Source organism: Leptosomus discolor, unplaced genomic scaffold (genome assembly GCF_034619465.1).
Source record: "Leptosomus discolor isolate bLepDis1 unplaced genomic scaffold, bLepDis1.hap2 HAP2_SCAFFOLD_49, whole genome shotgun sequence".
Taxonomy (NCBI): domain Eukaryota; kingdom Metazoa; phylum Chordata; class Aves; order Leptosomiformes; family Leptosomidae; genus Leptosomus; species Leptosomus discolor.
The window spans coordinates 656,873-680,851 of NW_028237886.1; the positions used below are offsets into that span (position 1 = coordinate 656,873).

At 55.5% G+C, this 23,979-nt stretch overlaps 1 protein-coding gene across 1 annotated transcript in view; it reads right to left on the reverse strand.

Moving 5' to 3' along the window:
* LOC147412481 (M-phase inducer phosphatase 2-like) overlaps positions 1-10,795 on the reverse strand; it is a 104,204-nt gene extending 93,409 nt beyond the window's left edge. The window contains exon 1 of the mRNA XM_086481333.1: positions 10,724-10,795. Coding sequence (XP_086337459.1) covers positions 10,724-10,795 — 72 coding nt within the window. The remainder of the gene's footprint in view (positions 1-10,723) is intronic.
* Positions 10,796-23,979: the final 13,184 nt, after the last annotated feature.

The window sequence follows — 23,979 nt, forward strand, 5'->3', positions numbered from 1 at the left end:
GGCTATCCGCAGGGCGGCATCGACACCTGCCAGGTAGAAGCGTGCTCCGCGCCATCCCCCAGCAGCACAGGCAGCCCTGTCACCAGCGCCCAAACGTCCCCCGGCGCGTGTTGCGCCTGCCGAGTCGCCCTCCTGCCGCTGGGTCCCCACCGCTGTCGGGGCTTGCCTTCCCTTCCCCGTCTGCAGGCCCTTGCCCAGCACCCCTCTTGTCCCAGAGCCCCGGCACTCTGCCCAGAAAGGCCACCCAGTGCTCTTGCCCCAGCGCAGAGGTCTGCATCCCAGTCCTGGAACGTCCCCCTTCCACACCTCCAGGATCAGCGGGCAGAGAGGAGAGAGCGCCCTACCTTGCAGGCCCACCACCCCCTCCCAGACAAGGTCCTGCAGGCTCCAGCACCTGAGCAGAGCCTTGCTGGGCACTGGGTACAGCTCTGGCAGGTGCCAGGAGAGAGAAGGAGCCAGCCACAGTGCTGACAGGGGCCACCCAACACCACCAGAACCCTCTGACTCTCCTCCGCTCCGCTGCAGGGTGACAGCGGTGGTCCTCTGGTCTGTCAAGACAAGCATGCCGACTACTTCTGGCTCGTGGGGGTGACCAGCTGGGGGATAGGCTGCGCCAGAGCCAGGCGGCCCGGAGTCTACACCTCCACGCAGCACTTTTACGACTGGATCCTGGTACAGATGGGACTGCACCCAGCAGTCCGGGCTGCTCCAACGGCGCGGGCATGGAGTCATTTTCTCACCGCCTCCACCCCCGTGCAGAGGCCAAGGCCGATCCCAACACAGTCGGGCACGTTTAGCTCCTGCCCATTCCCACTCCAGAAGCTGGTGGAGTTCTTTACTCGGGTGCAGGAGCTCCTGCAGGTGCTAAGGGGGAAAAAGGCTTGAGCAGCAAGAGGAAGAGGATCAGTGCAGGCTGCAGAGTAGCACCACCCTTTCCTCCTGGGGCAATGCCTGCTGAGATCCAAAGGCAGCCTCAGTGCCAGTGGCCTGCTCGGTCCTGCCCACGCTCCTCTCAGGGCACACACAACTGCTGCTCTTGACTTAGTTCTTGAAATAAAGTTGACCATTTTCACAGCTAACCAGGCTTCAGTCCAGTCTCCTGTGCAAGGCAAGGACTTCCATGCCCAGCACCTGCAGAACGAGGCTGCAGGCAGACAAGTCGGTCACACGGGCAAAGAGTCACTCCAAAAGCTGAAACCGTGCCCGGTCTGAGACGAGGGTGCTCAGAGCCATCGTGGAGTGGAGAAGACTGGCTAGAGGGAGGCTAGCAAGAGGAGAGGAGGAAATGATGTGACACGCAGCCAGCGTTGGGGGTATGCCTTAAGGCACGCAAGCTGAAGATTAGGGCCTGCCGGGAGCCTTCGCTTACTGAACACACTGTGGGAAACGCCTGAGCATGCCAAGAGCTATTGCTGCCTGTAGCAAAGCGAGTGCGAAGCTGACGGGAGTCAGAGTGCCATGAGGAAGAGCCAGATTTCACAGGTAGTTAAGGGGGATTGGTGTGGGAGGTGGCCACACTTGACAGATAACTGAAGGAAGAGCTGGGGTGGTTTTGGGGAGAGAAGTCTGGCAGGGACAGCAGTACCCAGGAAAAAACTGCATCGGCAATGCTGTGGAAGTCCGAGGTTACCCAGCTAACAGCGCCTGAAACACCAAACCTGTGGACGGCTGTGGCAAACCTGGGAGCAAGGGGGAAAAAATACCGGCGGGGAGGTCCCTTGCTTGGGAGGAGACAGGGGCGGAGAAAGAGGGGAGTCAAGGCATTTGAGGGGCATGTATAGGCATGGAAAAAGGAGGGGAGGGGGGGGATCAAGGAGCCAACCCCACAGAGGCAAACTGCTGGTTGGTGTGCTTGTTTGACTGAGCCCTGCAGGTGATCACCGCAGTGCGTCCTACCTCCTCTTGGAGAGCGATTCCCACTCCTTCGTGTGCGGCCCCACTCTGCACCCAGGGCGCGGGTGGGTCCAGAGGGCTGGCGGCCAGCAAGGGCAGAAGGGAACACAGGCCACGGCGACCCAGCGGTGGGCAAGAGCGAGTGTCTCGGGCCAGCTGCTGTTCGGAGCGCTGTGTGTTTGTGCAATTCACTAGGGAAACCAGAAGCTGGACTAGCTCACGAGCAAAGGAGAGAGACCCTTGCAGTTGTGCAGATGGCCTGTGGTTGCAGCCCACCCGCTTTGTTGAGCTGCCCGGTGGTGCCGATCCTGGGGAAGGCTCAAGAAACGGCGGCTGCCTGTACCTGCAGGCGGGCAGTGGAGTGTGCACAGCGGGAGCCAGCGGTGGTTTGTGCGGCTGTTGAACGGGTTTGGGCTTTCAATGTGCCCAGTCCGGTACGCCTGGTTCCTTTCTCCTTGCAGGGTGTATTCAGAGCTGTAATGCTATTTTTTAAAAAAAGCAAAAGCAACCAGCAAACAAAAAAAAAAGCTGGGCAATTCCACCCTGCAACGGGTTGTCTCCCCCAGGCCCTGGACACCCTGCCAGGCGACATTCACCACCACCAGCAGGGTGCAGGAGCGGGCCCGGGGCAGGGCTTTCACAGGCCGCCCCTATTTTGAGGCTCCTGGCCGTGCAGTTCCTGGGCAGTGCTCAAGCAATGGCAGCAGTGCCCACAGCCGGTATTTTTGATCTTTCTCCCTTTCTCCCAGGCTCTGGCTCCCTGGTTTCCAGCTGTTCTCTTTCTGCCTTAAAGCCTGTTGTGCTGCTTCTCTTCCCCTTCCTCACTCTGGCTCCTTGTCCCCATCTTTTTTAGCCTCCTCCCTGCCTGCCCCGGCCCCTCGTGCTCCCCCTGCTCCCCCACCCCGGCGGCCACCGTTGCTCGGTCCCTCTCTGCCGCCCTGCCCCACACTCCCCCTCCCGCTGGCCCTGAGGCTCTGGGGGATGTTTCCCGCCCTGCTCTTGGCTTGGGGGAGGGGCCATGGGGCCCGCGGGGGCGGGGCAGGGCCGGGGGAAGTGTCCCTGCAGGGGCAGGCAGCAGGAAGAGGCCCCGGGGCATGCTGGGAGCTGTAGTCCTGGGGCAGGGGCTGCCGGGCGGCCATGCTGGTGCCGGGAGGTGCAGGCTCTGCTCCAGCCATGGCCCGTCTGAGGTGAGGGCTGGGGCTGCCCCTGAGGTGAGCCAGGCCCTTGGGTGGGTGACGGGGTGTCTTCTGCCTGCTGGCTGCCCGGGGGTGGTGGGTGGGAGCTCCAAGCCGGAGCCGGGTCAGTTGGGGCATCCCCGGGGGTGACCTGAGAGCTAGGGAGGGGAAGGAGAAGGGAGACAGACCCCCCATCAGAGGCACTGGGCACGCCGACTCTCAGAGCCCCCCTGATCCCCTCCAGCCCCGCTCCCCCCCTGCAGCTGCCCCGTCCCCAGCCCCTCCCCTGAGGCCAGTCCCGCAGCCCCAGGCTGCCCCGCGGCCTGTCCTGGCAGCGGCGAGCGGGGCCTCGGGCAGGCCCAGGGCTCTGTTAACCCAGGGGCCTTCAGCAGCCGTGCGGGGAAGGAGCGGGGTCTGCAGGAGCGGCTGCAGCAGGAGGGGCTCCAGCCTGGGGCCTGCTCTGACAGTCAGGGTTCTTTCCCTCTGCCAGAGGCCGTGCCAGGGCTCGGTGGTCTGTTCCTGCCCTGGGGATGTCGTCAGCTGCATCCAGCTCAGGCTGAAGCTGAGGAGATGGGAAAAAGGAAAAGTGGCTGGAGAAGGACATGAAGGGGATCCGGCTGCGAGCTGCCCCCAGCTGCAGACAAGAGACAGCCAGCCTCTCGGCGTGAGGAAGGGTCCCTGTGAGTAGTCCTCAGCAGAGCTGGTCACCAACATGCACTGCGGGGTCTGTGTGTGTAACCAAAGCACGGTATAGCTGTGGGGGCGGGGGTTGTGTGTGTGTGCGCAGTGAGGCTGTGTATGTAGGAAGCCTCATATTGTAAGAGCTGAGAGAGGCAGAGACAGAAGAGTCTGAAGAGTAAAATCCTCCCAGCAGCACCAAGAGTGGGAGCGGCAGTGAGTCCTGGGCCCTTGTGTTATAATCAGATCTGAATTTTGAATTTCATTGATAATTAATTGTTTTGAATAAACAACTAATTTCTTATAGTTAATTATTTCCTGATTCAATTATTTTACATTATGGTAAGGAGTAGACAAAACCTCACTTATGCTAAGAGACAGCAGATGCAGGCCTTAGGAAGATGGCCAAAGCTAAAGGTGCTGTAGATTGGGAAATTGTACAGAACACAGAACGAGGAGGGAGGGAGGCAGGTACAAGGGGTGAAATTGTACGTTCTCAGCTAGTTCTCTTATCTTATGTGATGAAACCATCGAAACAAAGGAATGTTGCTGTGAAGACTCTCCCGTCCTCCCCATCCTAATTTGTATATCAGAGATTTTGATCAGTAAAATAACCAATGATTAGATTAGGATAGGACTATTAAGAAAGTTATAGAATAGGGCGGACCAATCATTGTAACTGTCAAAATTAATAGCGGGCATAAGATGCATGCTTATGTTAAAATCTGTTAAAGATCCTGACTTTGCAGAAAAAGGGTATAAGATGTTGAATTTTTGATGTAACTTTGAAGCCCGTCGGGTGGAGCTGTCCCTGTGCTTCCCAGCGCTGCAATAAAGATGTGCCGGCTTATCTGCAAGTGTGTGGATAAATTTGTCGTGATTGCGACCCTCCGTCCACACTTGGGGCCGTGTCACCCCTCTTGTGCTTCGGGTGCCTCCCTGTGCCTGTGCCCTCCCACCTTCCATCACTGGCGTCACTCTTTTGCTTCCCTGTACCTTTCTTCTTCTGTCTGTTCTTGTCCCCTGCTCCCTCTTCGTCCCTCTCTGCTTTCCAAGCCCCTCTCTTGTTCTGCTATTCTACCTGCCCCTTTGGTTTTCCTTGCTCTCCCTCTGTCCTGCTCCCTGCCCCTCTTTTTTCCTTCCTCTGTCTCTGTCCTGCAGCGCATGGCTGGTTTTTCATTCACTGCCTCTTTGTCCCAATCTGCATTCCTCCTTGATGTTCCCAATCTCTCTGGCTTCTTGCCTGAGATGCTTTTTCTCTCTTGTTTGTAACAGGAGACGCTGTTCTCTAAAAACATAACGGCATTCTTTTGGCAAGCCGCTGAAACGTTGAGAAGATCCCCTCCTGGGAACACTCTGCAATATTCTTCCTGTCTGCAAGTGGCACCTGTTCATCAGAATGGATTCCAGAACCCAAGGGGCAGTTAACCTCCAGAAGTCTTAAACCTTCTGGGGAATCGCACAGACTATTTCTTGCTAAGAAGATGAAGGCTCTGTTGTTCCAGCTGTCCTTAGTGTTTCGAGACAACAAGCACTTGCACTGGTACTTGTTCTTTTCTGATCTGCGGCTCCTGTGAATGTTTCTCCAAGTTCTTGGTTTCCTGTCCGGGTGACTCTCCAGAGGACTGTAAAAATCAGTCTTCGTGGAGACTCTCTGTGCTGCGGAGCTGCCTGTATCGTTGTTGTCACCCAGCTGCCTACAAACGGCTCCCAACCCCAGACAGTGGGGCGGCATTTCTGATCTGCTGGAAGGGGGTGTCTCCATTTTTAATGTTGTTTCTTTCAGGGAGCACTGTGAGCGTGGCAGATCCTAAGCAGAAATACACTCGATTTGAACAAGTCGGGCAAGGGTAAGTCCAGTCACAGTTACTTCTACAAAATCACGGGCCAGGTATTTTGCTGGTGTGATATCAAGCGTGAAGTTGGGCAAGCTCCAAACGTGTTCAGACCCTGGGCTTAGATTCTCCTGTCTCTCAGTACTGATCAGAATTGGTGCCTGTGGTCAGAAGGCGTCGTCAAAGAGCACTTGATGCTGGCAACGTCTTGTCTGCAGCGAGGGGCAGGACCTGGAAGATCTACTGTCCCTCAAGTTTGTAGCACCCGTTTGCTTGTTTTCTTAGGGCAAATCATTTTTGTGTGTCTCAAAATAATACGGCCACGCTAAAGAAAGGAGAAAAATCTTTATTGCCTGAAAGAGCAACTTAGAACCTGATAGCTGTCAGATAAATAACACTTCTCAAGAACATTTCTTTCCAATCTTTTGCTTTAAAAAAGTATTTAGTGATCAGGATTATATCTTTTCTGGCAGAGGTAGTGAAAACCAACCATTCAGTAATACATGCAGTGTCAACGCACTGTCCTTTCCTCAGATGGCTGGCACGTGTGTTCAGGGCTCTCAGAATGACTGCATGGTGTTGCCGGAGTTTTGCAGATAGATCCAAAGAAGAGGTCTGAGAAGGCACAGCTAGACTGTGCGTGTGTTACATTCTCTGGAAAAAAACCACACACACCCCCGCAAGAAAAAAAAAAAAAAAAAGAAAAAGAAAAAGGAAAAAACTAAACCTCAACAGAGCAAAACTGGAGAAAAGGGGAAAAGAATGAAATCTATTATTTTCCAGTCTCTGTAGGCACCCTGCCCTTCAGTTTTGGACTGAAAGAATTTAGTATGAACTCTGGAGATTTGCACCAGCCCTTTTTCTTCCTCTTGGACCTAAGTTTTCACTTGGATAGCCTGCATGGCAGGGGGCTTCTGGGCTGCTGCGCTGTGCGCTGCTGGCTGAAGGAGTGGAGGAACCAAGGTGTTTTAGAAACACTACAGGCAGCAGAAAGCTCCTGTCAGGGCTTTCACTTCCAGGGTCTAAACCACTTCTCATGTCTCTGCTGCTCTTTTGTTTCTAGGGCGTCTGGAACTGTCTATACAGCACTCAACATCACCACAGGACAAGAGGTGGGTGTCAGCAGCCCCAGCAGATTTGGCAGGGGTTCAGCGCTTTCCCCCCTGGTGCGAACAGCGGATGGGCTTTCGGATCGCCAGGAGATCTTTACTGCAAAGACTTCCACATGGCTGGGGGCGTGTGGCTGGGGGTGGGGGCAGTGTCCGAACACTGGGCTCCCCCCTGGGCTGCACAATCACTGACGGACACCCACCCCTCATCCTGCCCAGCCGCACGCCCGACGTGCAGCCCCCCAGTGATGTCTCCCCACCCACGCACCATTCCGTGCCCCCCCAGCCGTATGCCCCCCAAGACCCCAACTACGCACCCCTCCATTTCCATTTACCCCCTCAGCTGTGCCCCCGCCATGCCCCTCACCCACTTTGGGCCGAGCTCTCCTGTGCTCCCCAGCCATGTCCCCCCACCCAGCCATGCCCCCCCCCCATTTTGGGCGATGCCCCCTGAGCCCCTCCAGCCATGCCCCTGCACCCCTGCTGGCCCCTCCCCCCGTGCTTTGCCCGCACCCCCGGGCTCCGCTCCCCTGCCCGCGCGCCCCCGACCCGGCCGTGGCCCCGCCCCCCGCCCCTCCCCATTGGCTCCCGCCGCGCCGCTCCCCTGTTAGTTTTCGAATATAAATAGGGGCGGCCGCGGGCGCGCGCCCCCCCCCCTCGCGCACCGGACGGCGGAGCATCGGCGCGGCCCCGCTCCGCTCCGCCGGGGCCGGGAACGGTCGCTCCAACGGGTGTAATTAACGCCTCCCTTCCTTTCCTGCACTCGCCATGGCGGCGCAGGGCGGCCTCGGTGGCCGTGGGCTAGCCGGAGTGGCCAGGAGGCGAGCGGGCATGTCGCCGGTCACCCCGCTGACGCTGGATATGGACAAGCTGGTGGGACTGGGAAGGTGAGTGGAGACGGGGGGGCTGCCCCGCACCGCACCCCCCTCCCCCCCACGCGTGAATGCTGCCGGCTCAGGGCAGTGCTGAGCGCGGAGGGGAGGGACACCACCCACCGCCCCACCCGAGGGGGGCACCCCGAGGGGTACCGGTGGGTCCCCACGGGCTGATCGCCGCCCCCGCCCTGCCCGCAGCCACTGGGACACCCCGAAGCGGCGGGTGGCGGGGCTGTCCTTGCAGAGGCACCGGGCCAGCCCGTGCCGGGGGTCGGCAGCCTTGGGCTCCCCCCGCAGCTCCGTCTCCTCCGAGTCCTCGGACGCGGGTGAGCGATGGGTGCTGTTGCCACACCCGCCCCTGCCCCGACCCCCCTCCTCGCCGGGGCTGGGGGTGTGCAGGGGGAGCTGTGCCGGGGGGGTGGGCGTTGGGCAGGGGGTCACTGCATGCAGGGAGGGGGCTGGGAAGGCAGGGGAGGGGTTTGAGGGTGGGGAAGGGTCTTTCTGGGGGTGCACGTGGGAGCCGGGTCCCCCGCTCTGTCTCAGCTCCTGGCCATGCTCTGAGTCAAACTGGGATTTTAAACGGGGATTTCCTTTCCAGCGCTTCCTTCCCTGTGCTGGATGATGGGTGGGAGCCCCCCCACCCGCCCAGCCCTGCACCCCGGGGGGGGGGCTCGGCTGTGGACCACCCCAGTGGGGGTCCCTGGGCAGGGTGATGTGGGACATGTTGGCCAGGATGGGTGGTCCCAGGGCGGTCCCTTTGCCATACTGGGGGACGGGAGAAGCTTTGGGTGAGGGTCCCGCCTGAGCACACAGCAGATCCCACCCTGTGGCCCCCTCCCCAGCACTAGAAGGGAACACAGCTGGGGTGGGGGGGCTCCCCTGCACCCTGCCAGCGCCCCACAGGAGCGGGGGGGGACCTGTGCTGGAGCAGGGTCCCGGGGGCACGGCGTGCCTCCCACCCGCCCCCCCCGGTGCTATCCCTGCCCCTTGTTCCCGCAGGAGTGGGGCTGGACTCCCCCACGCAGGAGGACCCCGCGGCACTGGAGGAAGTGTGAGTGTCCCTCGCCCCGCGTCCCCCCACTCCGGGAGGTCTCCACCCTTGCCCACTGTGTCCCCCCGCTCACCCTCCCCGGGCTGCCTGCAGTGCCCACGCTCAACCTGTCCCAGCCTTGCTGGGGGGCTGTGCTTCCAGCTGTGCCCTCCACCCCAAAATTAATTTTTGGTGGGGGGTGGTGTGAGAAACCACCTCTAGTGGGGGTGTCGGTGCTGGTGCTCGGCCCAGCCCTGCTGCAGGCAGGGGTCTGGCAGCGGGTGCAGGCAGGAAGCCTCTGCGGTGCTGCCGTGCCAAGTCCTCCTCTGGCAGGGACGGCCGGCAGACGGCTCGCTGCCTCACCACGCAGCGGGGTGAGGGTGCTGAGCACCTCCCTGGGCTCCCAGCACCCCCGCCTCAGCCTCCTTGGGGTGCTGCTGCCCAGGCCTGGCAGATTTGGGGTGCAGGGATCAGCTGAGAGCTGAGCTCTGCGAGGCTGAGGGGCTCTGGGTGCCACGCCGGTGCCACGCCGGTGGCTTCGCCCACTCCCGGGGCCGTTGGCAGAGCCCCTCTCTGGCAGATGTTGGTGACTGAGTAACTGGGGGCAGATGGTGATGCTGGGGCAGCCTTGGGACTGGGTGGGCTGGGCTGCAGGGGACACGCCAGTGCCCCCTTCGTCCTGTAGCAGTGTGCAGCTGCATGGTCATATGGCCGACGGCCAGCATCCCCAGCATCTCCGCTGCTGGATTTACATACAGGTGGAGAGTGGGCGCCACTGCCACCAGCTACATCTGGGCCCTGAGTGGGGTCAGCGGGGTGCCCTGGACCACCTCAGCGTGCTGCTTAACCCCCCAGACCAGATTGGGGTCCCCCCGTCTGAAACCAGTGATTTCCAGATGGGGTTTTAACCCTTTGTGGGGCTGAAAGCCGCTCAGCTGCTCTCCCCTTGGGGGGGCTGATGACCCCTGCGTGGGCTGGGGTCCCTGTAAGGGCTGCGACTGCCCATCCCCGGGGCTCCTGGGCTGCTCAGGCTGGGGCACGGGGTGCCATCCCCCCTAACCCTGGCTCCTCTCTTCCCGCAGCTTTGAGACAGCGATCCTAGAATCCAGGAGAGCTCTCAAAGAGTAAGTGAAGGGGCTCTGTCCCTGTGCCCAGACCCGAAAGCCAGGCTGTCTGTCTGCCCTTCCCTGGGGTTTGGATCAAGCTGTCAGTGTTGCTCAGTGGCTGGAGGAATTGCTGCCCTGGGGTCCTGTCCGGGGAGGTCTCACCCCACTGTGGGGACCCAGGGGACAAGGGGGTCCATGCCAGCTTTGGGGCGGTGGGGGGGGTGGGATGCTGCTGGTCCAGGGCATCTTCTCTCCTCATTCAATCCTTTTCTTTTTGCAGCAATAAGCTCCTTATCCGGAGGATCCACTCACTGCCGGTAAGTCCCGGGGGCTCTGCAGGGCTGAGCTGAGGGCGGCTGGATCCTGCTGTGCCTCTGGCTGAGCTGGGAGGAGGAGGAGGAGAAGGAGGAGGATGGAGCTGGGGAGCGCAGGGGCTGTGCAGCACCTCTCACCCCTCCCAACCCGCCCCGCAGCCACAGCTCCTGGGGGCCAGCCCGGTCCTGAAGAACATCTCCCACTGCCAGGAGTTCAACAGCCACGGGGCCAGGGAGCAGAGGGGCCCAAGGAAGCCTGAGGACAAGGTGAGGGGGGGCAGCAAGGCTGGGGAGAGGGAGGCAGGACCGGGGAAGGGGCAGGGGGATGCCGTGCCCACCCCCCCCCTCCCCCACTGCTGCAGGAGGGGTTTGTCTTCAAGAAGCTGCAGAGGCCAAGTCAGCACAGCCGGCTGCCCGCCAGCGATGGGGCTGCAGGGAGGGACCCCCTCAGCCAGAGACTCGGCTCTGCACCCGGCCTGCTGGTGAGAGGGGCTGGGGGCGCTGAGAGGGGGGCACCGGGGGTGGGTGGTCCTGCTGCAGGGGCTGCTGAGCCGGGACCTGCTGCTCCAGCCTCCCTGTTTGCACTGGAGACCTGTGGGTGTGGGAGCTGGGGGGATTGGGGTCACTGTGTCTGCAAACAGGGCTGGTGTGGGGCTGGCCCCACTCCTGAGCCATGGGCTGTGTCGTGTCCCCTCCCCAGTTCGACACCCCCAAGAAGGAAAACGCCGCCCAGGGCGAGAGCCCCATCATCCTGCGCCGGTGCTCCTTGACCTCCTCCATGTCTGAAGAGGAAGATGATGGCTTTGTGGAGATCCTGGATGAGGAGGAGATGAAGGTAGGGAGGGCTCCTCCATCTGGACAGCTGGATGTACCCTGGCCAGGGGCTCCGTCCCTGCCCAGGGGGGTGCGAAGCAGCAGTGGGACTCGTTCCCTTCACGCTCTCCTCTGTCTCGCCCCGTGGCCCCCCCGGGTGCCCCCCCGGCAGAGCAATGCTGACGTGCCACAGGGGACGGAGAACCTGCTGACCGTGCCGCTGGTGAGGAAGGAGGAGGCCGAGCCGGTACATTGGGTGTCTCGGGGGGTGGATGAGGCCCCAGGCTCCCCCTTCCTTGGGTCTCCAAGGTGGGGTCTGAGGGTGAGGGTCACTGGTTGGCGAGCAGCACTCACCCCAGGGCTGTGGGCTTGTCCTGGGTGGTGTGCAGCCACTAGAGAGGGACCCTTTTCCCTTTGTTCTCGTGGTGCTGGGGGGGGGGGGTATGTGGGGGGAATGCCGGACCCTTGGGCACCGACACGGGCTCTCTCCCCACACAGTGTCCGGTGAAGCGCGGCAAGTGCCGGCAGCTCTTCCGCTCGCCCTCGATGCCCAGCAGCGTCATCAGGCCCATCCTGAAGCGGATAGACCGACCCCAGGACCGGGACACCCCTGTCAAGACCAAGCGACGGAGGAGCATGGCCGGTAGCCCTGGCGAGGAGGCGGCAGCGGCGGAGCCGGTGGGTGATGGGGAATCCTCGGGGTGAGGCGTCCTTGCCCGTCCCTGGTGGGACTGCCCGGTGCCACGGCTCTGCCGGCGCCCTCGCTAACGCCGAGGGGGGTGTCTCTGGTTCATGTCCCCGCAGAAAGCGCGGCTGCTGTGCTCCAGGTCCTTCTACCACGAGGAGATGGAGAACCTGCTGGCCAACGACCACCGGGAGCTCATCGGGGACTTCTCCAAGGTAGGGCTGCTGGGGGTGCTGCAGGCTTGGGGGTGCCGCCTGCCCCCCTCTCCTGAAACAAAGGGGGACCACCAGTGGAGCCCTGCGCTGGTGCCAGAGCCCCAATACAGCTGGTGGCCCTTGTTTGGGACCAAGGGGACTTGGGGCTGAGACTTTCCAGCCTGAAGAGCCTGACCCGCTACTCTTCCAGTGCCGCAGCGCCGTCCCTCTTGGGAGGGAGCAAACCTCGCAGGTGGGGGGTCTTCTGGGCTGGGGGGAGCGGGTGGCAGCCAGGACGTCTCCCTGGGGACAGATCCTGACCCAGCACCCGCCTCTCCTCCAGCCTTACCTTCTGCAGACGGTAGAGGGGAAGCACCCGGACCTGAAGTACATTTCCCCCGAAATGGTAAGGGAGCAGTGACCTCTTCCCCAAAAATACACCCCCACAGGGCTGTCTCCCTGCCCGCCCCCCCCCGCCCCCCCCTCGGTGACGGGCTCCCCCCACAGATGGTGGCAGTGCTGACGGGGCAGTTCAACAGCCTCATCGAGAGCTGCGTGATCGTGGACTGCAGGTACCCCTACGAGTACGAGGGAGGCCACATCAAGGTCAGAACCGCCGCTGCGCCCCTCGGGGCTGGGGACAGGGTGGTCATGGGTGGGGGAGACACAAACCTGTCAAACTTCAGAGGGGCTGATGCCCCCCCCAAAAGGTGCTGAACCCCCTGGAGGGGTTGAAAGCCTCCCCAAAGGTTCTGAGCACCTCCGGAGGTGCTGAGCCCCAGCTGGAAGGAGGAGGGGGGTGAAGGCATTCCCAGCAGATGGGGCAGAAGGGGGGCAGGGTATGAAGGCCCCCCCCCCCTGCCCCGAGATGAAATGGGAGGAGGGGGGGGCTGAAAGGGGCCCCTCTCCCTCGCCAGGGCGCCGTCAACCTGCCGCTGGAGCAGGACGTGGAGGAGTTCCTGCTGAAGAAGCCCATCGTGCCCTTCGACGCCAGCAAGAGGGTGATCGTCATCTTCCACTGCGAGTTCTCCTCCGAGAGGGGGCCCAGGATGTGAGTTTGGGGGGGTTGGGGGAGGTGGGGTGGGCGCTGGGTTCTGCCGGACCCCCTGGACATGTCAGGATCCTATCTGGGTGCCAATCCTGTCCCCTGTCCCGCAGGTGCCGGTTCATCAGGGAGAAGGACCGAGCCTGTAACGAGTACCCCCACCTCCACTACCCCGAGCTCTATGTCCTGAAGGGGGGGTACCGGGAGTTCTTCCCCCAGTACCAGGTAAGCCCCCCTACCTTTCACCCCCTGTGTGGGAGGGCGGGCGGTCCCTGGCAGGAGGGTGAGAGTGCTGGGTGGGAGGAAAACACCCTCTCCGCTCCCCAAAACCCTGCCCTGTGAGGGGAAAGGGTCTGGCTCTGAGCATCCTCCCTGAGGGTGGTATCTCCAGGGGAAGGGGGTTGTGCTGGGGGTCCTGGGGGGTGCTGGGTTTGCCCCAGGGGGTGGGGAGGGGGGCCTGCAGGTGCTGACAGAGCTGTGGGTGCCCAGATGCACTGTGAGCCCCAGGACTACCGGCCGATGGACCATGAGGACTTCAAGGAGGACCTGCGCAAGTTCCGCCAGAAGAGCCGCAGCGGGGCGGGCGAGCGCAGCAAGCGGGAGCTCTACAGCCGCCTCAAGAACTTCTGAGGGACCCCCGCAGCCCCCTGCCCACCCCCTACCCAGGGCTGCCGGCGCTCACGGTTGCCCAGCCCAAAACCTGGTTGCCCCCCTCCCCCCACCCCCCCCAGCCTTCCCAGCTCTGTGCTGGGTGCCCTGCCCAGCATCGCCCCCCTCAGCAGCGTGAGAACCGGGGGGTATGGTTGTGGGTTTTTACCCCTTTTTTAACCTAAACAGGGTTTAGGTTTTACCCCAAATGGTGGCTGGGGGCTGTAGCATGTGGGTGGGGAATGCCTAGGGGGGCTCAATCCCTGCCAGGTTCAAACTTCCTCTGGGAGTGGGGGTCAGGCTACCTCCCCTCCCCAGCATCAGGGATGGGGCTCGGGGGCTGTGGGGCAGCCCCCCAAGCCAGTGCCCCCCTTCCCCTTGCACCCTGGGCTGGGTGGGGGGTGGCTTTGCCAGCTTTGGGCAAGCCACGGGGCTGCAGCACATCACCCCCCCCCCCCCCCCCCCCCGGGTGATCCTGTGTCCCCAGGCCCTGTCACACACACCACCACCACCACCCCGTCCATAAGGGCTGCGACCCCCCGTCAGCAAAGCTTTATTGGCAGAACTGTTACAGAAAAGCGCTTAAACCTCCTTTGCAGCCAGGGGGTGCTGCAGGGGGTGGGGCTGGGGGGTGCCCCTTGTACTGGTCACTGACTATTTGGGGAGTTCCTTGTTGTTGTGGTGTTTTACCACATTGTTGGTTAACTTTGGGGGGGCGGGAGGGGCTTCACCCCCACCCCAGAGTGGCTGCTGCCAGAGCACCACATGCTGGGGAGGGGGGAATGGCCCCTGTGCCCCCATGTCTTGTTTGTTTTTATTGTTTTTTTTAACATTTCTGTTTAATAACTTTGTGAGGAGGGAAAGCCTTGGCTCTGGTCTGTGACTGCGCTGCGAATCTGAGGGGGCTCAGGGGTCCCCCCCTGCTTTGAGGGTGGGGTTGGGGCGCTTGAAGGAACGGGAGAGCTTTCTAAAGGGGTGATGGCTGCCCTGTGGGGCTGGGGTCACAGCTAGACCAACCCCCTCAGGGCTGTGTGTGGGGCAGGAGGAGGGGTGGGGATGGTGGGGTGACCGTGGGGTCCCACAACTGGGACAGTGGTGTGTGGTGGGGGGGCACCCCCAGCTCCGTTGTTGTGCCCCTCATGCTCGCCCTGCCACCTGCTGCGTCGTCCCCCCCCCCCCCCAGGGTGATCCTGTGTCCCCAGGCCCTGTCACACACACCACCACCACCACCCCGCCCCCGGGGTGATCCTGTGTCCCCCAGGCCTGTGACACCCTGACGTGCGGAAAAGACTTTACAACCCGAAAGGTTACACAGTAGGTGTGTTTATTGCGCGCAGATGCACGGGGGATCGCTCCACCACAAACGTGCATCCCCACTGTGGCCGCTTCTCCAATATTTATCTAGTTAAAACATCACCTATTTCGAAATGCCTAGACATATTCATGACCTGTCCCCAAAAAGGCCATTCCTTCCTGTCACTTGTCATTTCCATAATCTCCGCCTCGGGCTCCTCCTCGGGGCGCTTGCGCAGTTCCTACTGGTGGTCCTGGGCAGGGGTCTTCAGGGATGAAGCCCGTAGATCTTCCTCGCTGTATACTCCTCCCCTCTCCCCTGGAATCTCTAATTTGGCTGAGCTTGCAGTCCCAGACCGGTTTCAGCCTGGTCTGTCCTTGTGTGCACACCTGGCTATCTCCTCTTTGTTCTTGGTTAGAGATGGATGTTAGCGAGCCCTCCTTAGCCCTTAGCTCCTCCTGCCTTTGACGCTTTTGAGCCATGAATTAGGTCCTTGTTTCTGTCCTTTCTGTTTCCCTTATCAGCTTCTTTCTCAAGCAATTTGCAGGGGGTAGTGACTAATTGCTTACTTGCATGCATGTTAGGTCTGGGAAGCAAGTTTTAATAGGTTTAGCTTTGTTTTTCTATGTAGCTCCCTATTAATATTTTTGATATATCTTGGGTTATAAAATATATTTTCTATATGTCCCCCTACCAATTCCCCCCTTTTCTATTGAGTTAAGTGAATTCTTTTACTTGGCTATTCTGGTTGGTATAATGCTTCGTACATTGAAGTTATTCTTCTAACTATACGCCAAACCCACATATACAGGGTCCCTACTAGAATTAATAAAATAGCGGTAGCTATCAACAACACTACTATTGGATGCATTAGAACGTTGAAAAATCCGGTGGCTGAAGGTGACCACCCAAAATGTGTATCCCACCATTTGTGTTCTCCATCCTTTTTGACCCTTTTCAAGACCCTACTTACCTCATTTGCCTCATGATGAACAGTTATTAGAGTTTCCGGTCTATTATTCTTGGCTTCCTCTAATATCCTTATTAAGTCTGGGTGTTTCAACAATCTTTTTCTCACTGCTAAGTCTATCCCTATAGTTGTGGGTTCTAGTTCAGAAATCAGTGTATAGTTTGATCTCAGGATTTGATGAGAAACCACAGGAGCAAGGTAGCTAAAGTCACATCCTGTGATGGTGGTAAAATTACAAATACAGAAATTCGAGTGATTCCTGGTGTCTGTTTCTACTCCTCCTACAGACACAAAGCGACATGTTGTTCTTAAACAAGCACAACCTTTTCCTGCATAGACGACAACCGGTTTTGGACTGGCATTCGGGCGAGTTTCAAGGTGACAGACCTTTTGGTCGGTATCCAGCAAATGTCTTGTGCCCTCATGGTATTGCTTTCGCAGAGAAATCCCTGTTGCTCTCGTACAACGCAGGATTCTAAGTCAACTGTTTGCCGTTTGTTCTCTCTCTTTCGGGCCCATGTCCTATGTTCCAAAGGATAAAGCAAATTTTGACCGTGATTTATTCCCAAGGCTATTATGGGATGTATTACAGTCACTGATGCATTGTGGATAGTTAACACGAGGGCAGTGACTGTGTGTGTGGTGGGGTTATAGGTAAAGTTTACCATTTCCCACCAGGACTGGAGCTCTCTTTCCCTATCAGTGGCACTATCCCAAACTATCTTCCGTATCTCCGTGGGGAAGACCCCTTCCTCTCCTTCCCTTATAATAGACGCAGTTATTGATTGCATCCACAGCTGGGCCTGGATACAGCTCAGGGCCAATGAGATATTCCTTTGGAGCCCTCCAATTGCAGCTATAATGATATTATGATCCCTTATGTTTGTCCGTTCCCAGCCGGGTAGAACTTCCGACACCAACCATTGGTGAGCTCCTGGAGCTAATAGGGAGGATTGTGATGGCTGTTGTAATTTGGACAGATCAGCAGTAGAGGCAGCTAATTTGTTCATTATCACTTCTGAATCTGTGGTATTTAGAACCCCAAGTCCTGTCCCTAACACCCCAGCTACATCCCTCGGTATTCGCCTTTGAAAAATACCCGTTCTCCTGCGTAGCCAAGTGGTCCACCCTTCATAGGAAGTCCGTAAGAAAGGGGAACACAATGGTTGTATTTCTGAAACCTTAATTTGCGTCATCAGTTCCACCCTTTTTAGAGACCACTCTGGGTTAAATAATACTTGTTGCTGACCTGTATTTCTGATGACATACGGACCAATCTCATAAATCTTAGATTCAAGTTTAGTTTGGGTTCGGACTGTTTGAGTGCTAGTATCAGCTGTATAGGTTGTGCAGGGCCCCGCTGTCGTAGACGGTACAGCATCTATCTTCAATTTCAATGGTAATCCTATTTCACCATGTGCCCAGACCCAGGTTACAAAGACAGGTTGTGTTAGAGTAAAATTATGCCAACAATCCAAGATACTGCAAGGCTTTCTATTTGTTGTGTTTGTTATTATATTGGATACAGCTATCTGGTTTGCCCTTTTGTAGGAAGTTCCATTAATTCCTCGGCATCCTACGCTTATGTTTTGACCCAGCATTCCCTGCAGTTGAGGCATCATTCTCTGAAGGTCTGTGCTCCAATAATTTTTGGGCTACACTTCATTTTTATGCACAACCACGGTGGCAAGGCTTAAGCTTTTTCTATCAGAGAGCGTTCCCATATCCCCAGTATATTCAATATGAGCTTGGGTCCATGGCCATTCTGGGGTGTTACTGTTCGACCCTTGGGTTACGATACCTACAAATACAACAGTTTTCCTGACTAAATCTTGGCAGGACGAGTTACTAAACACTTCTGGGTGCAATATACTCATTTCGCTCAGCGGAGCTTTAGTTTCAGTTCATCCTCACCCTGTGTTACTTTCCAAGGAGTTTTAGGAGCTTTCTTCACTCAGGAGTGGTGAATCCAGGCGCTTTGTTCCCTGATCTTGATTGCCGTGAAAGAGGTAAGAAGCACTTGGTATGGTCCTTCCCACTGTGGCTCCACAGTTTTCTCTGTAAGAGACTTAACAGACACCTAGTCTCCAGGTTGTATGTTATGCACTGACCCATCCAAACCCCTGCATCGGGTTCCAAACACCTGTTTTTCAAATTTACGAAGCTGTTTCCCTAATGGCACCATATAGGAAGTCATCAATTCTTCACCAATTTGTGAAGAGGTTCCCTTTTGTACCCCATAGGGTCGCCCATATAGGATTTCGAATGGGCTTAGCCCTTCCTTAGCTCGGGGTCTAGTTCGTATCCATAGCATTGCTAGGGGTAGAGATTGTGGCCAGGCCCAATTGGTTTCTTGTCCTAATTTAACAATCTGTTGTTTAATCAAGTGATTCATTTTCTCCACCTGGCCACTGGATTGTGGCTGGTATGGAGTGTGTAGTTGCCAATCTGTCCCTAGATGGTGGCTTATTTTTGGCACAACTTTGGAGATGAAGTGCGGCCCTCTATCTGAGGACATCACCGCTGGGACTCCAAACCTGGGTATGATTTCTTGTAGCAACACCTTGTTCACCTCTCGAGCTTTAGCTGTTCTGCATGGGAAGGCTTCTGGCCAGCCTGAAAAGGTATCAGTTGGTACAAGCAAGTATTTATACCCCCCTTTTCTAGGAAGTTCTGAGAAATCAGTTTGCCAATGTTGTCCCGGACAATTCCCTTTCCCAATTTGGCCCATTTCTGGTTTGGGGACAATTTTTGGATTAGTCTGGAGGCAAAGGTCACATTGCTGAGTCACTTGTCTGAGAGTGATGTGTAAGTTTCGAGTCGTCCCGTGTCTGATAAGGTATTTGTGTAATGCCTCCGCCCCCCAGTGTCCCTTCTTGTGTTCCTCCCGGACCAATGGCCAAACCGTATAAGAGGGGACTATGAGTTTCCCATGTGATGTTATAACCCACCTGTCCTCATTGTCTGTTCCTTCCAAATCTGTGATTAACTTTCGATCCTCCTTAGTGTATTCTGGCTTACCTTCTAGGGTTATCTGTCCGTCTGGGACTAGTGCTCCCTCTACCTTTACCATTTCTTTAACTGCCTGTTTTGCCTCTCTGTCTGCCAGTTTGTTTCCCCTTTCCAATTCAGTGCTCACTTTCTGGTGTGCCCTGATGTGCATAATCGCCACCTTTTCAGGAAGTTGGATTGCATTCGAAAGTCTTAAAATTTCCTTTGCGTGCTTGATAGTCTTTCCTTGGGAGTTCAACAGTCCTCGCTCCTTCCAAATTGCTCCGTGGGCATGTACCACTCCAAAGGCGTATTTAGAATCAGTCCAAATATTCACAGCCTTTCCTTCGGCCCTCTCCAGGGCCCGAGTGAGGGCTATGATCCCGGCCTTTTGCGCTGAGGTGTCAGCCGGTAGTGGTCCAGATTCTATTACCTTTTCAGCAGTGGTGATGGCGTACCCAGAATGTCGTTTTCCGCCCAGGATATAGCTGCTCCCATCTGTGAACCAGTGCTCTACCCCATCCATGGGGGTATCCTTTAGATCCATGCGGCTAGAGTACGTGGCCTCAATCGTCTCGATGCAGTCGTGGTCCACTGGTTCTCCAGCCTTCCCACTAAGAAATGAAGTGGGGTTGACAATGTTAGTGGTCACAATCTCAACATCATCCTGCTCGACCATGATAGCTCGATATTTCAGGAATCTCTGTGGGGAGAGCCAGTGTCCCCCTTTCACTTCAAGGACTGTAGACACTGTGTGAGATAGGAAACCAGTCATTTTCTGACCCAGGGTAGACTTCTGAGGTTCCTGAACATTCAGGATGACTGCTGCTACCGCCCTTAGGCAGCCAGGCCACCCTTTGGCAGCAGCGTCCAATTGTTTGGAGAAGTACGCCACAGCTCGTCTGTATGGTCCCAGGTCTTGTGCCAGTACTCCTAACGCTATTCCCTGCTTTTCATGGGAAAATAGGAGAAATGGTCTACTCACATCAGGGAGTCCCAGTGCTGGTGCTGACATCAGGGCCTTCTTCAGCTGATGGAATGCCTGATCTGACTCAGCATCCCATTGGAGGTGACTTTAACTGGATTTTATCAGGGAATACAGTGGTTTGGCCAGCAGGCCATAGTCATGTATCCAGAGCCGGCACCACGCCGTCATTCCCAGGAAGGTCCGCAGTTCTTTTACAGTCTGTGGCCGAGGGGTCTGGCATACGGCTTCTTTCCGGGCTTGCCCCAAGGACCGTTGCCCTGCACTGATCTCATACCCTAAGTATGTAACCTGCTGCAAAGTCACTTGTGCCTTGTTTTGGGACACTCAGTACCCCTGAAGCCCAAGAAAAGTTAATAAACTTACAGTCCAGGTGACACAGGCTTCTCTGGGTTTAGTTGCAATGAGGATGTCATCCACGTATTGTAGTATTTTTCCTTCTTCCGATGGTGGTTCCCGTAATTCCAAATCTTTCGCTAGTTGGTTCCCAAAGATGGTAGGGCTGTTCTTGAAACCTTGTGGCAACACCGTCCCTGTGAGCTGGGTCTTCAAACCACTCTTAAGGATTTCCCACTTGAATGCAAAACTTTTCTGACTGGCTTCATGGAGAGGGAGGCAAAAGAAGGCATCTTTTACTTCTAAAACTGTAAACCAAATTTGTGGGAGGACATTTATGAAATAAGGGACATGTGAACAATCCAGCCTTTTCAGAGAGCCTGGGCTGGGACGTACCGGAACTGCTGAAAGCATAAACAACTTCCGGTGCAGGGAGCATGAACATCTTACAGGTGCAGGAGAAGAGACAGCCGCCAGTAATGACGCAGTTTTAATTCTTGAAGAAGATGGGTGTGAACATCTGTGAACGTGACTTGAACATGACTCGCAATGTAGCCAATCAGGTTGGACTATGGGCTGTTATTTGCGATGAAGCCAATCAGTATTTATTGGGTGTGGTCGAGGGTTATAAATTGCACTGGAAACACGGAAATAAAGGTTCACTTGTTAGATCACATTGATCGTGTCAGTGTCCTCACGCAGCTCCCGCAAGTGGCGCCCGAACAGGGACCCTCAGATTCCTCAGAACAAAGTTGCAAGACTTGGAGAGGAAGAGGGTGGAAGGCCGACCGAAAGAGATCCGCTGCCCCGGCGGAGTAATAAAGAAAAAAGAGATAAAAAGAGTATCAGCGATCCACCCAGTCGCTAAGCGGTGACTCACATAGTTACCAGGAAGGAGGAGAGAAAAGGAAGGTGCGCACCTCATCGTGAAACGATTACGGAATCTCACCCTGATCAGGTGAGCAGTCGGGGAGACAGATGGGGTTGGACAAGCAACAGGAGGCTGTCCTAAATCTGCTCCAACACATACTCTCAGTGAGAGGACTCAAGTATGAATCCTCGGCTCTTAAAGGGCTGTTATTATGGGCATGGAATAGAAGTTTAATCTCTTCCGTGGCAGTTGCTTTTGAACTCGCTACGTGGGAGGCCATAGATAAAGAGTTATTGGAAGATATAAGTTCGGGGGGAGCGAGAGCAAAAGAAGCAGGCAAGTACACCACATTATGGAAATTGCTTATGGAGAAGTTGCATAGTATGAATGCTGAAAGAGCTGCTGCAGCTTCTGCCTTTGCTGCCTTTACCCCCTCCTCTGGCGATTCCTCGCCAACAACTACTACTTCTATTTTTTCTACGCAAATTTCTGTTCCTGTTCCACCTCCCTTTACCCCTGCTGATCAGACACAGACCACGAGTTCGGGGGCTGGTGGGGCCACCGCGGGGACCGCACCCTCGGAGGAGGAGGTGCGCCATAATGGTGCCGACCCGATAGCATTAAGAAGGGACTCGGAAGAGAATGCGGAAAAACTACAAGGGGATGTGGGCAAAGAAAAGGGGGAAGTACGTGAACCAGCAGACCCACCCAAATCCCACCCCTATCCTGAATACACAGCGACCCACCCAACATCCCGCCCTTATGGCAACGTCACAACAACCCGCCCAAAATCCCGCCCTTATCCCACCGTCACAACGGCCCGCCTACAGGAAGACTCTCTTTCTCCAGGGATCATGTTGAAACAAAAGCAGAAAAAGGAGCTGCTTGATGAAGTCCTACAGCAACTCATAAACAAACTATCGGCACTCAATACGGCAGCGGACAGCAACAAGAAGACTCCAGAAAACGCTGCGACTCATAATCCTTTTGCTGTACCGTCATCACTACCAGTGCCTTTGTCGTAAATGCCTGTGCCAACTACTTCATTGTCAAATACGCTATTAAGTGAACAAGAAGCAGGACGAAGATGGAAAGGAGTTATTCGTGATGCCCTAATTGAAGGAAATTTTCTTCCTTCTGCCTTTCCTATCGTTACAGATCAGGCAGGAGGTGGAAAATGGGAACCGTTTGATTGGAAAATCCTTGAAACATTCAGCAGTATCACAATATGGGCTTCAATCTAGTTATACTCAACAATTATTACAATTTATTTTTACAGCAGGTGTTCTGTTACCATATGATTCACAACAGGTTGCTAACATTCTTTTGTCCCCTTCTCAACAGCTTATGTTCTCCAAGGCCTGGCAACAGCTCTGCGACCGCGAAGCTGCACGACCTCGGCAGCAGGGAGATCCATTGTATGGTATACAAGCCCAAATGTTAATGGGCCAAGGTCCTTTTGCAAATACAGGCTTACAACACGGTTTTATAGGAGAGGTATTACAATTGTCACAGCAGTTAGCTTACCAAGCAATGATTTCAATCAGGGAACCAGGAAAGATATATACCTTTGCCAATATTAAGCAGGGTCCACAAGAAAGTTTTCCTTCTTTTATTGATCATTTAGATCAGGTTATTAAAAGTCATCCAGATTTGGATGAGGGAATGAAGAAAAAGGTTTTTAAAATGTTTGCCTTTGAGAATGCTAATGATACAACAAAAAGAGCTCTAAGTACCCTACCCAGAGATGCACAAGTAGCTGATATGCTTAAAGTTATAGAACGCACCAATGGTACCGCGTCCTTACTTGCTGCTGCTGTATACAGTGCGGTTCAGCCCCTCATAGATAGAAAGCAGGGAGGCAAGCAAAAGAGATGCTTCAATTACGGGACAATGGGTCACCTTATGAGCCAATGTAAACTCATTTCAGTCCCTCTGTAAATCAAACTTCCGCAGTTACACGGCGTACCAAATTCTAATCGCACTGTAGGTTTGTGCTTGCCAGGCAGGTTTAAAAAGTGCTTAATTTTTCAGTCATTGCAATAGGGTCAAAGCAGGTCCTTGTTTTAAAACTATTTTTTTTGAACTGTCTTATGATCTGTATGTGTCTGGTCAAAGATAAAGCTTCATAATGCTATTTTTATTCATGATGTTAACTGGCTGTAAAATATGAGACATTTTATCTAAAGCAGGCAAAGAAATTCAGGATTCATTTACAGGTTGCCTATAAAGTTGTGTAATTTGAAAAGCAGTGTTCATTATGAAAGAGCTCAAGTTGCTTGTAAAGATAATCTAATTAAAAAAGATGATGGAAAAAGGGGGATCTGCATAAAACATATAAAAGCCTTTGACAGATTTCTTGAAGTGCAATGGAGAGTGGAAAATACCTGCTTGATAACACGTAGTTGTTATTGAGTTTTCTCAGATTCAGTTGACAACCCAGAGGTGACAATCTCTGTCCGGCTGCAGGAGCCGCTGAGGACCGGGACTCCCTAAGCGCGCCCCGGGACCCTTTCTCGGAGGGGCTCCCTGACTCATCTGGCTCGCTGCAGGGGCAGACACGGTCCATCTACGGAAAAAGGTATTCTTTCTGGTCTGTTTCTGTAATTTGCTAAATGTTCACACTGTGCACCGATCGGCATTGATGTCAACGTGTATTTTCACCCCTCGCACTGATATTTAACTACGTGAATGGGGTTAGTCTGCTTAATGCTATAGTTGCTATTGTAGTAATCATATTTGCAAGCGTCTTCTGATGTCTTTTGTGTGAATGGTGTAAAGGAGCTCCTTGTGTGATAGTGTAAAACTGGTTATCAATATTTGAATGTGTGAGTGAGTGAGACACAGTGTTATTGTTATCATTATATAGAAGATATTTTGTTAACCGCACTTTGCCGCTTTTCACAAAAAAAAAAAAAAAAAAAAAAAGACACGTGGGACAGGTACTGCACAGACTGGTGAAACTACACGACATGTTGAGCGACAGCTTTATGCATGCTTTGCTGTTTTAGGCATTCCACTTGAAATTAAGACAAACAACGCACCTGCTTATGCTTTGCTTCGCTTTGCACGTTTTTGCAATCTTTGGGGTATTAACCATCGTACAGGTACACCTCACTCTCCTACTGTCAG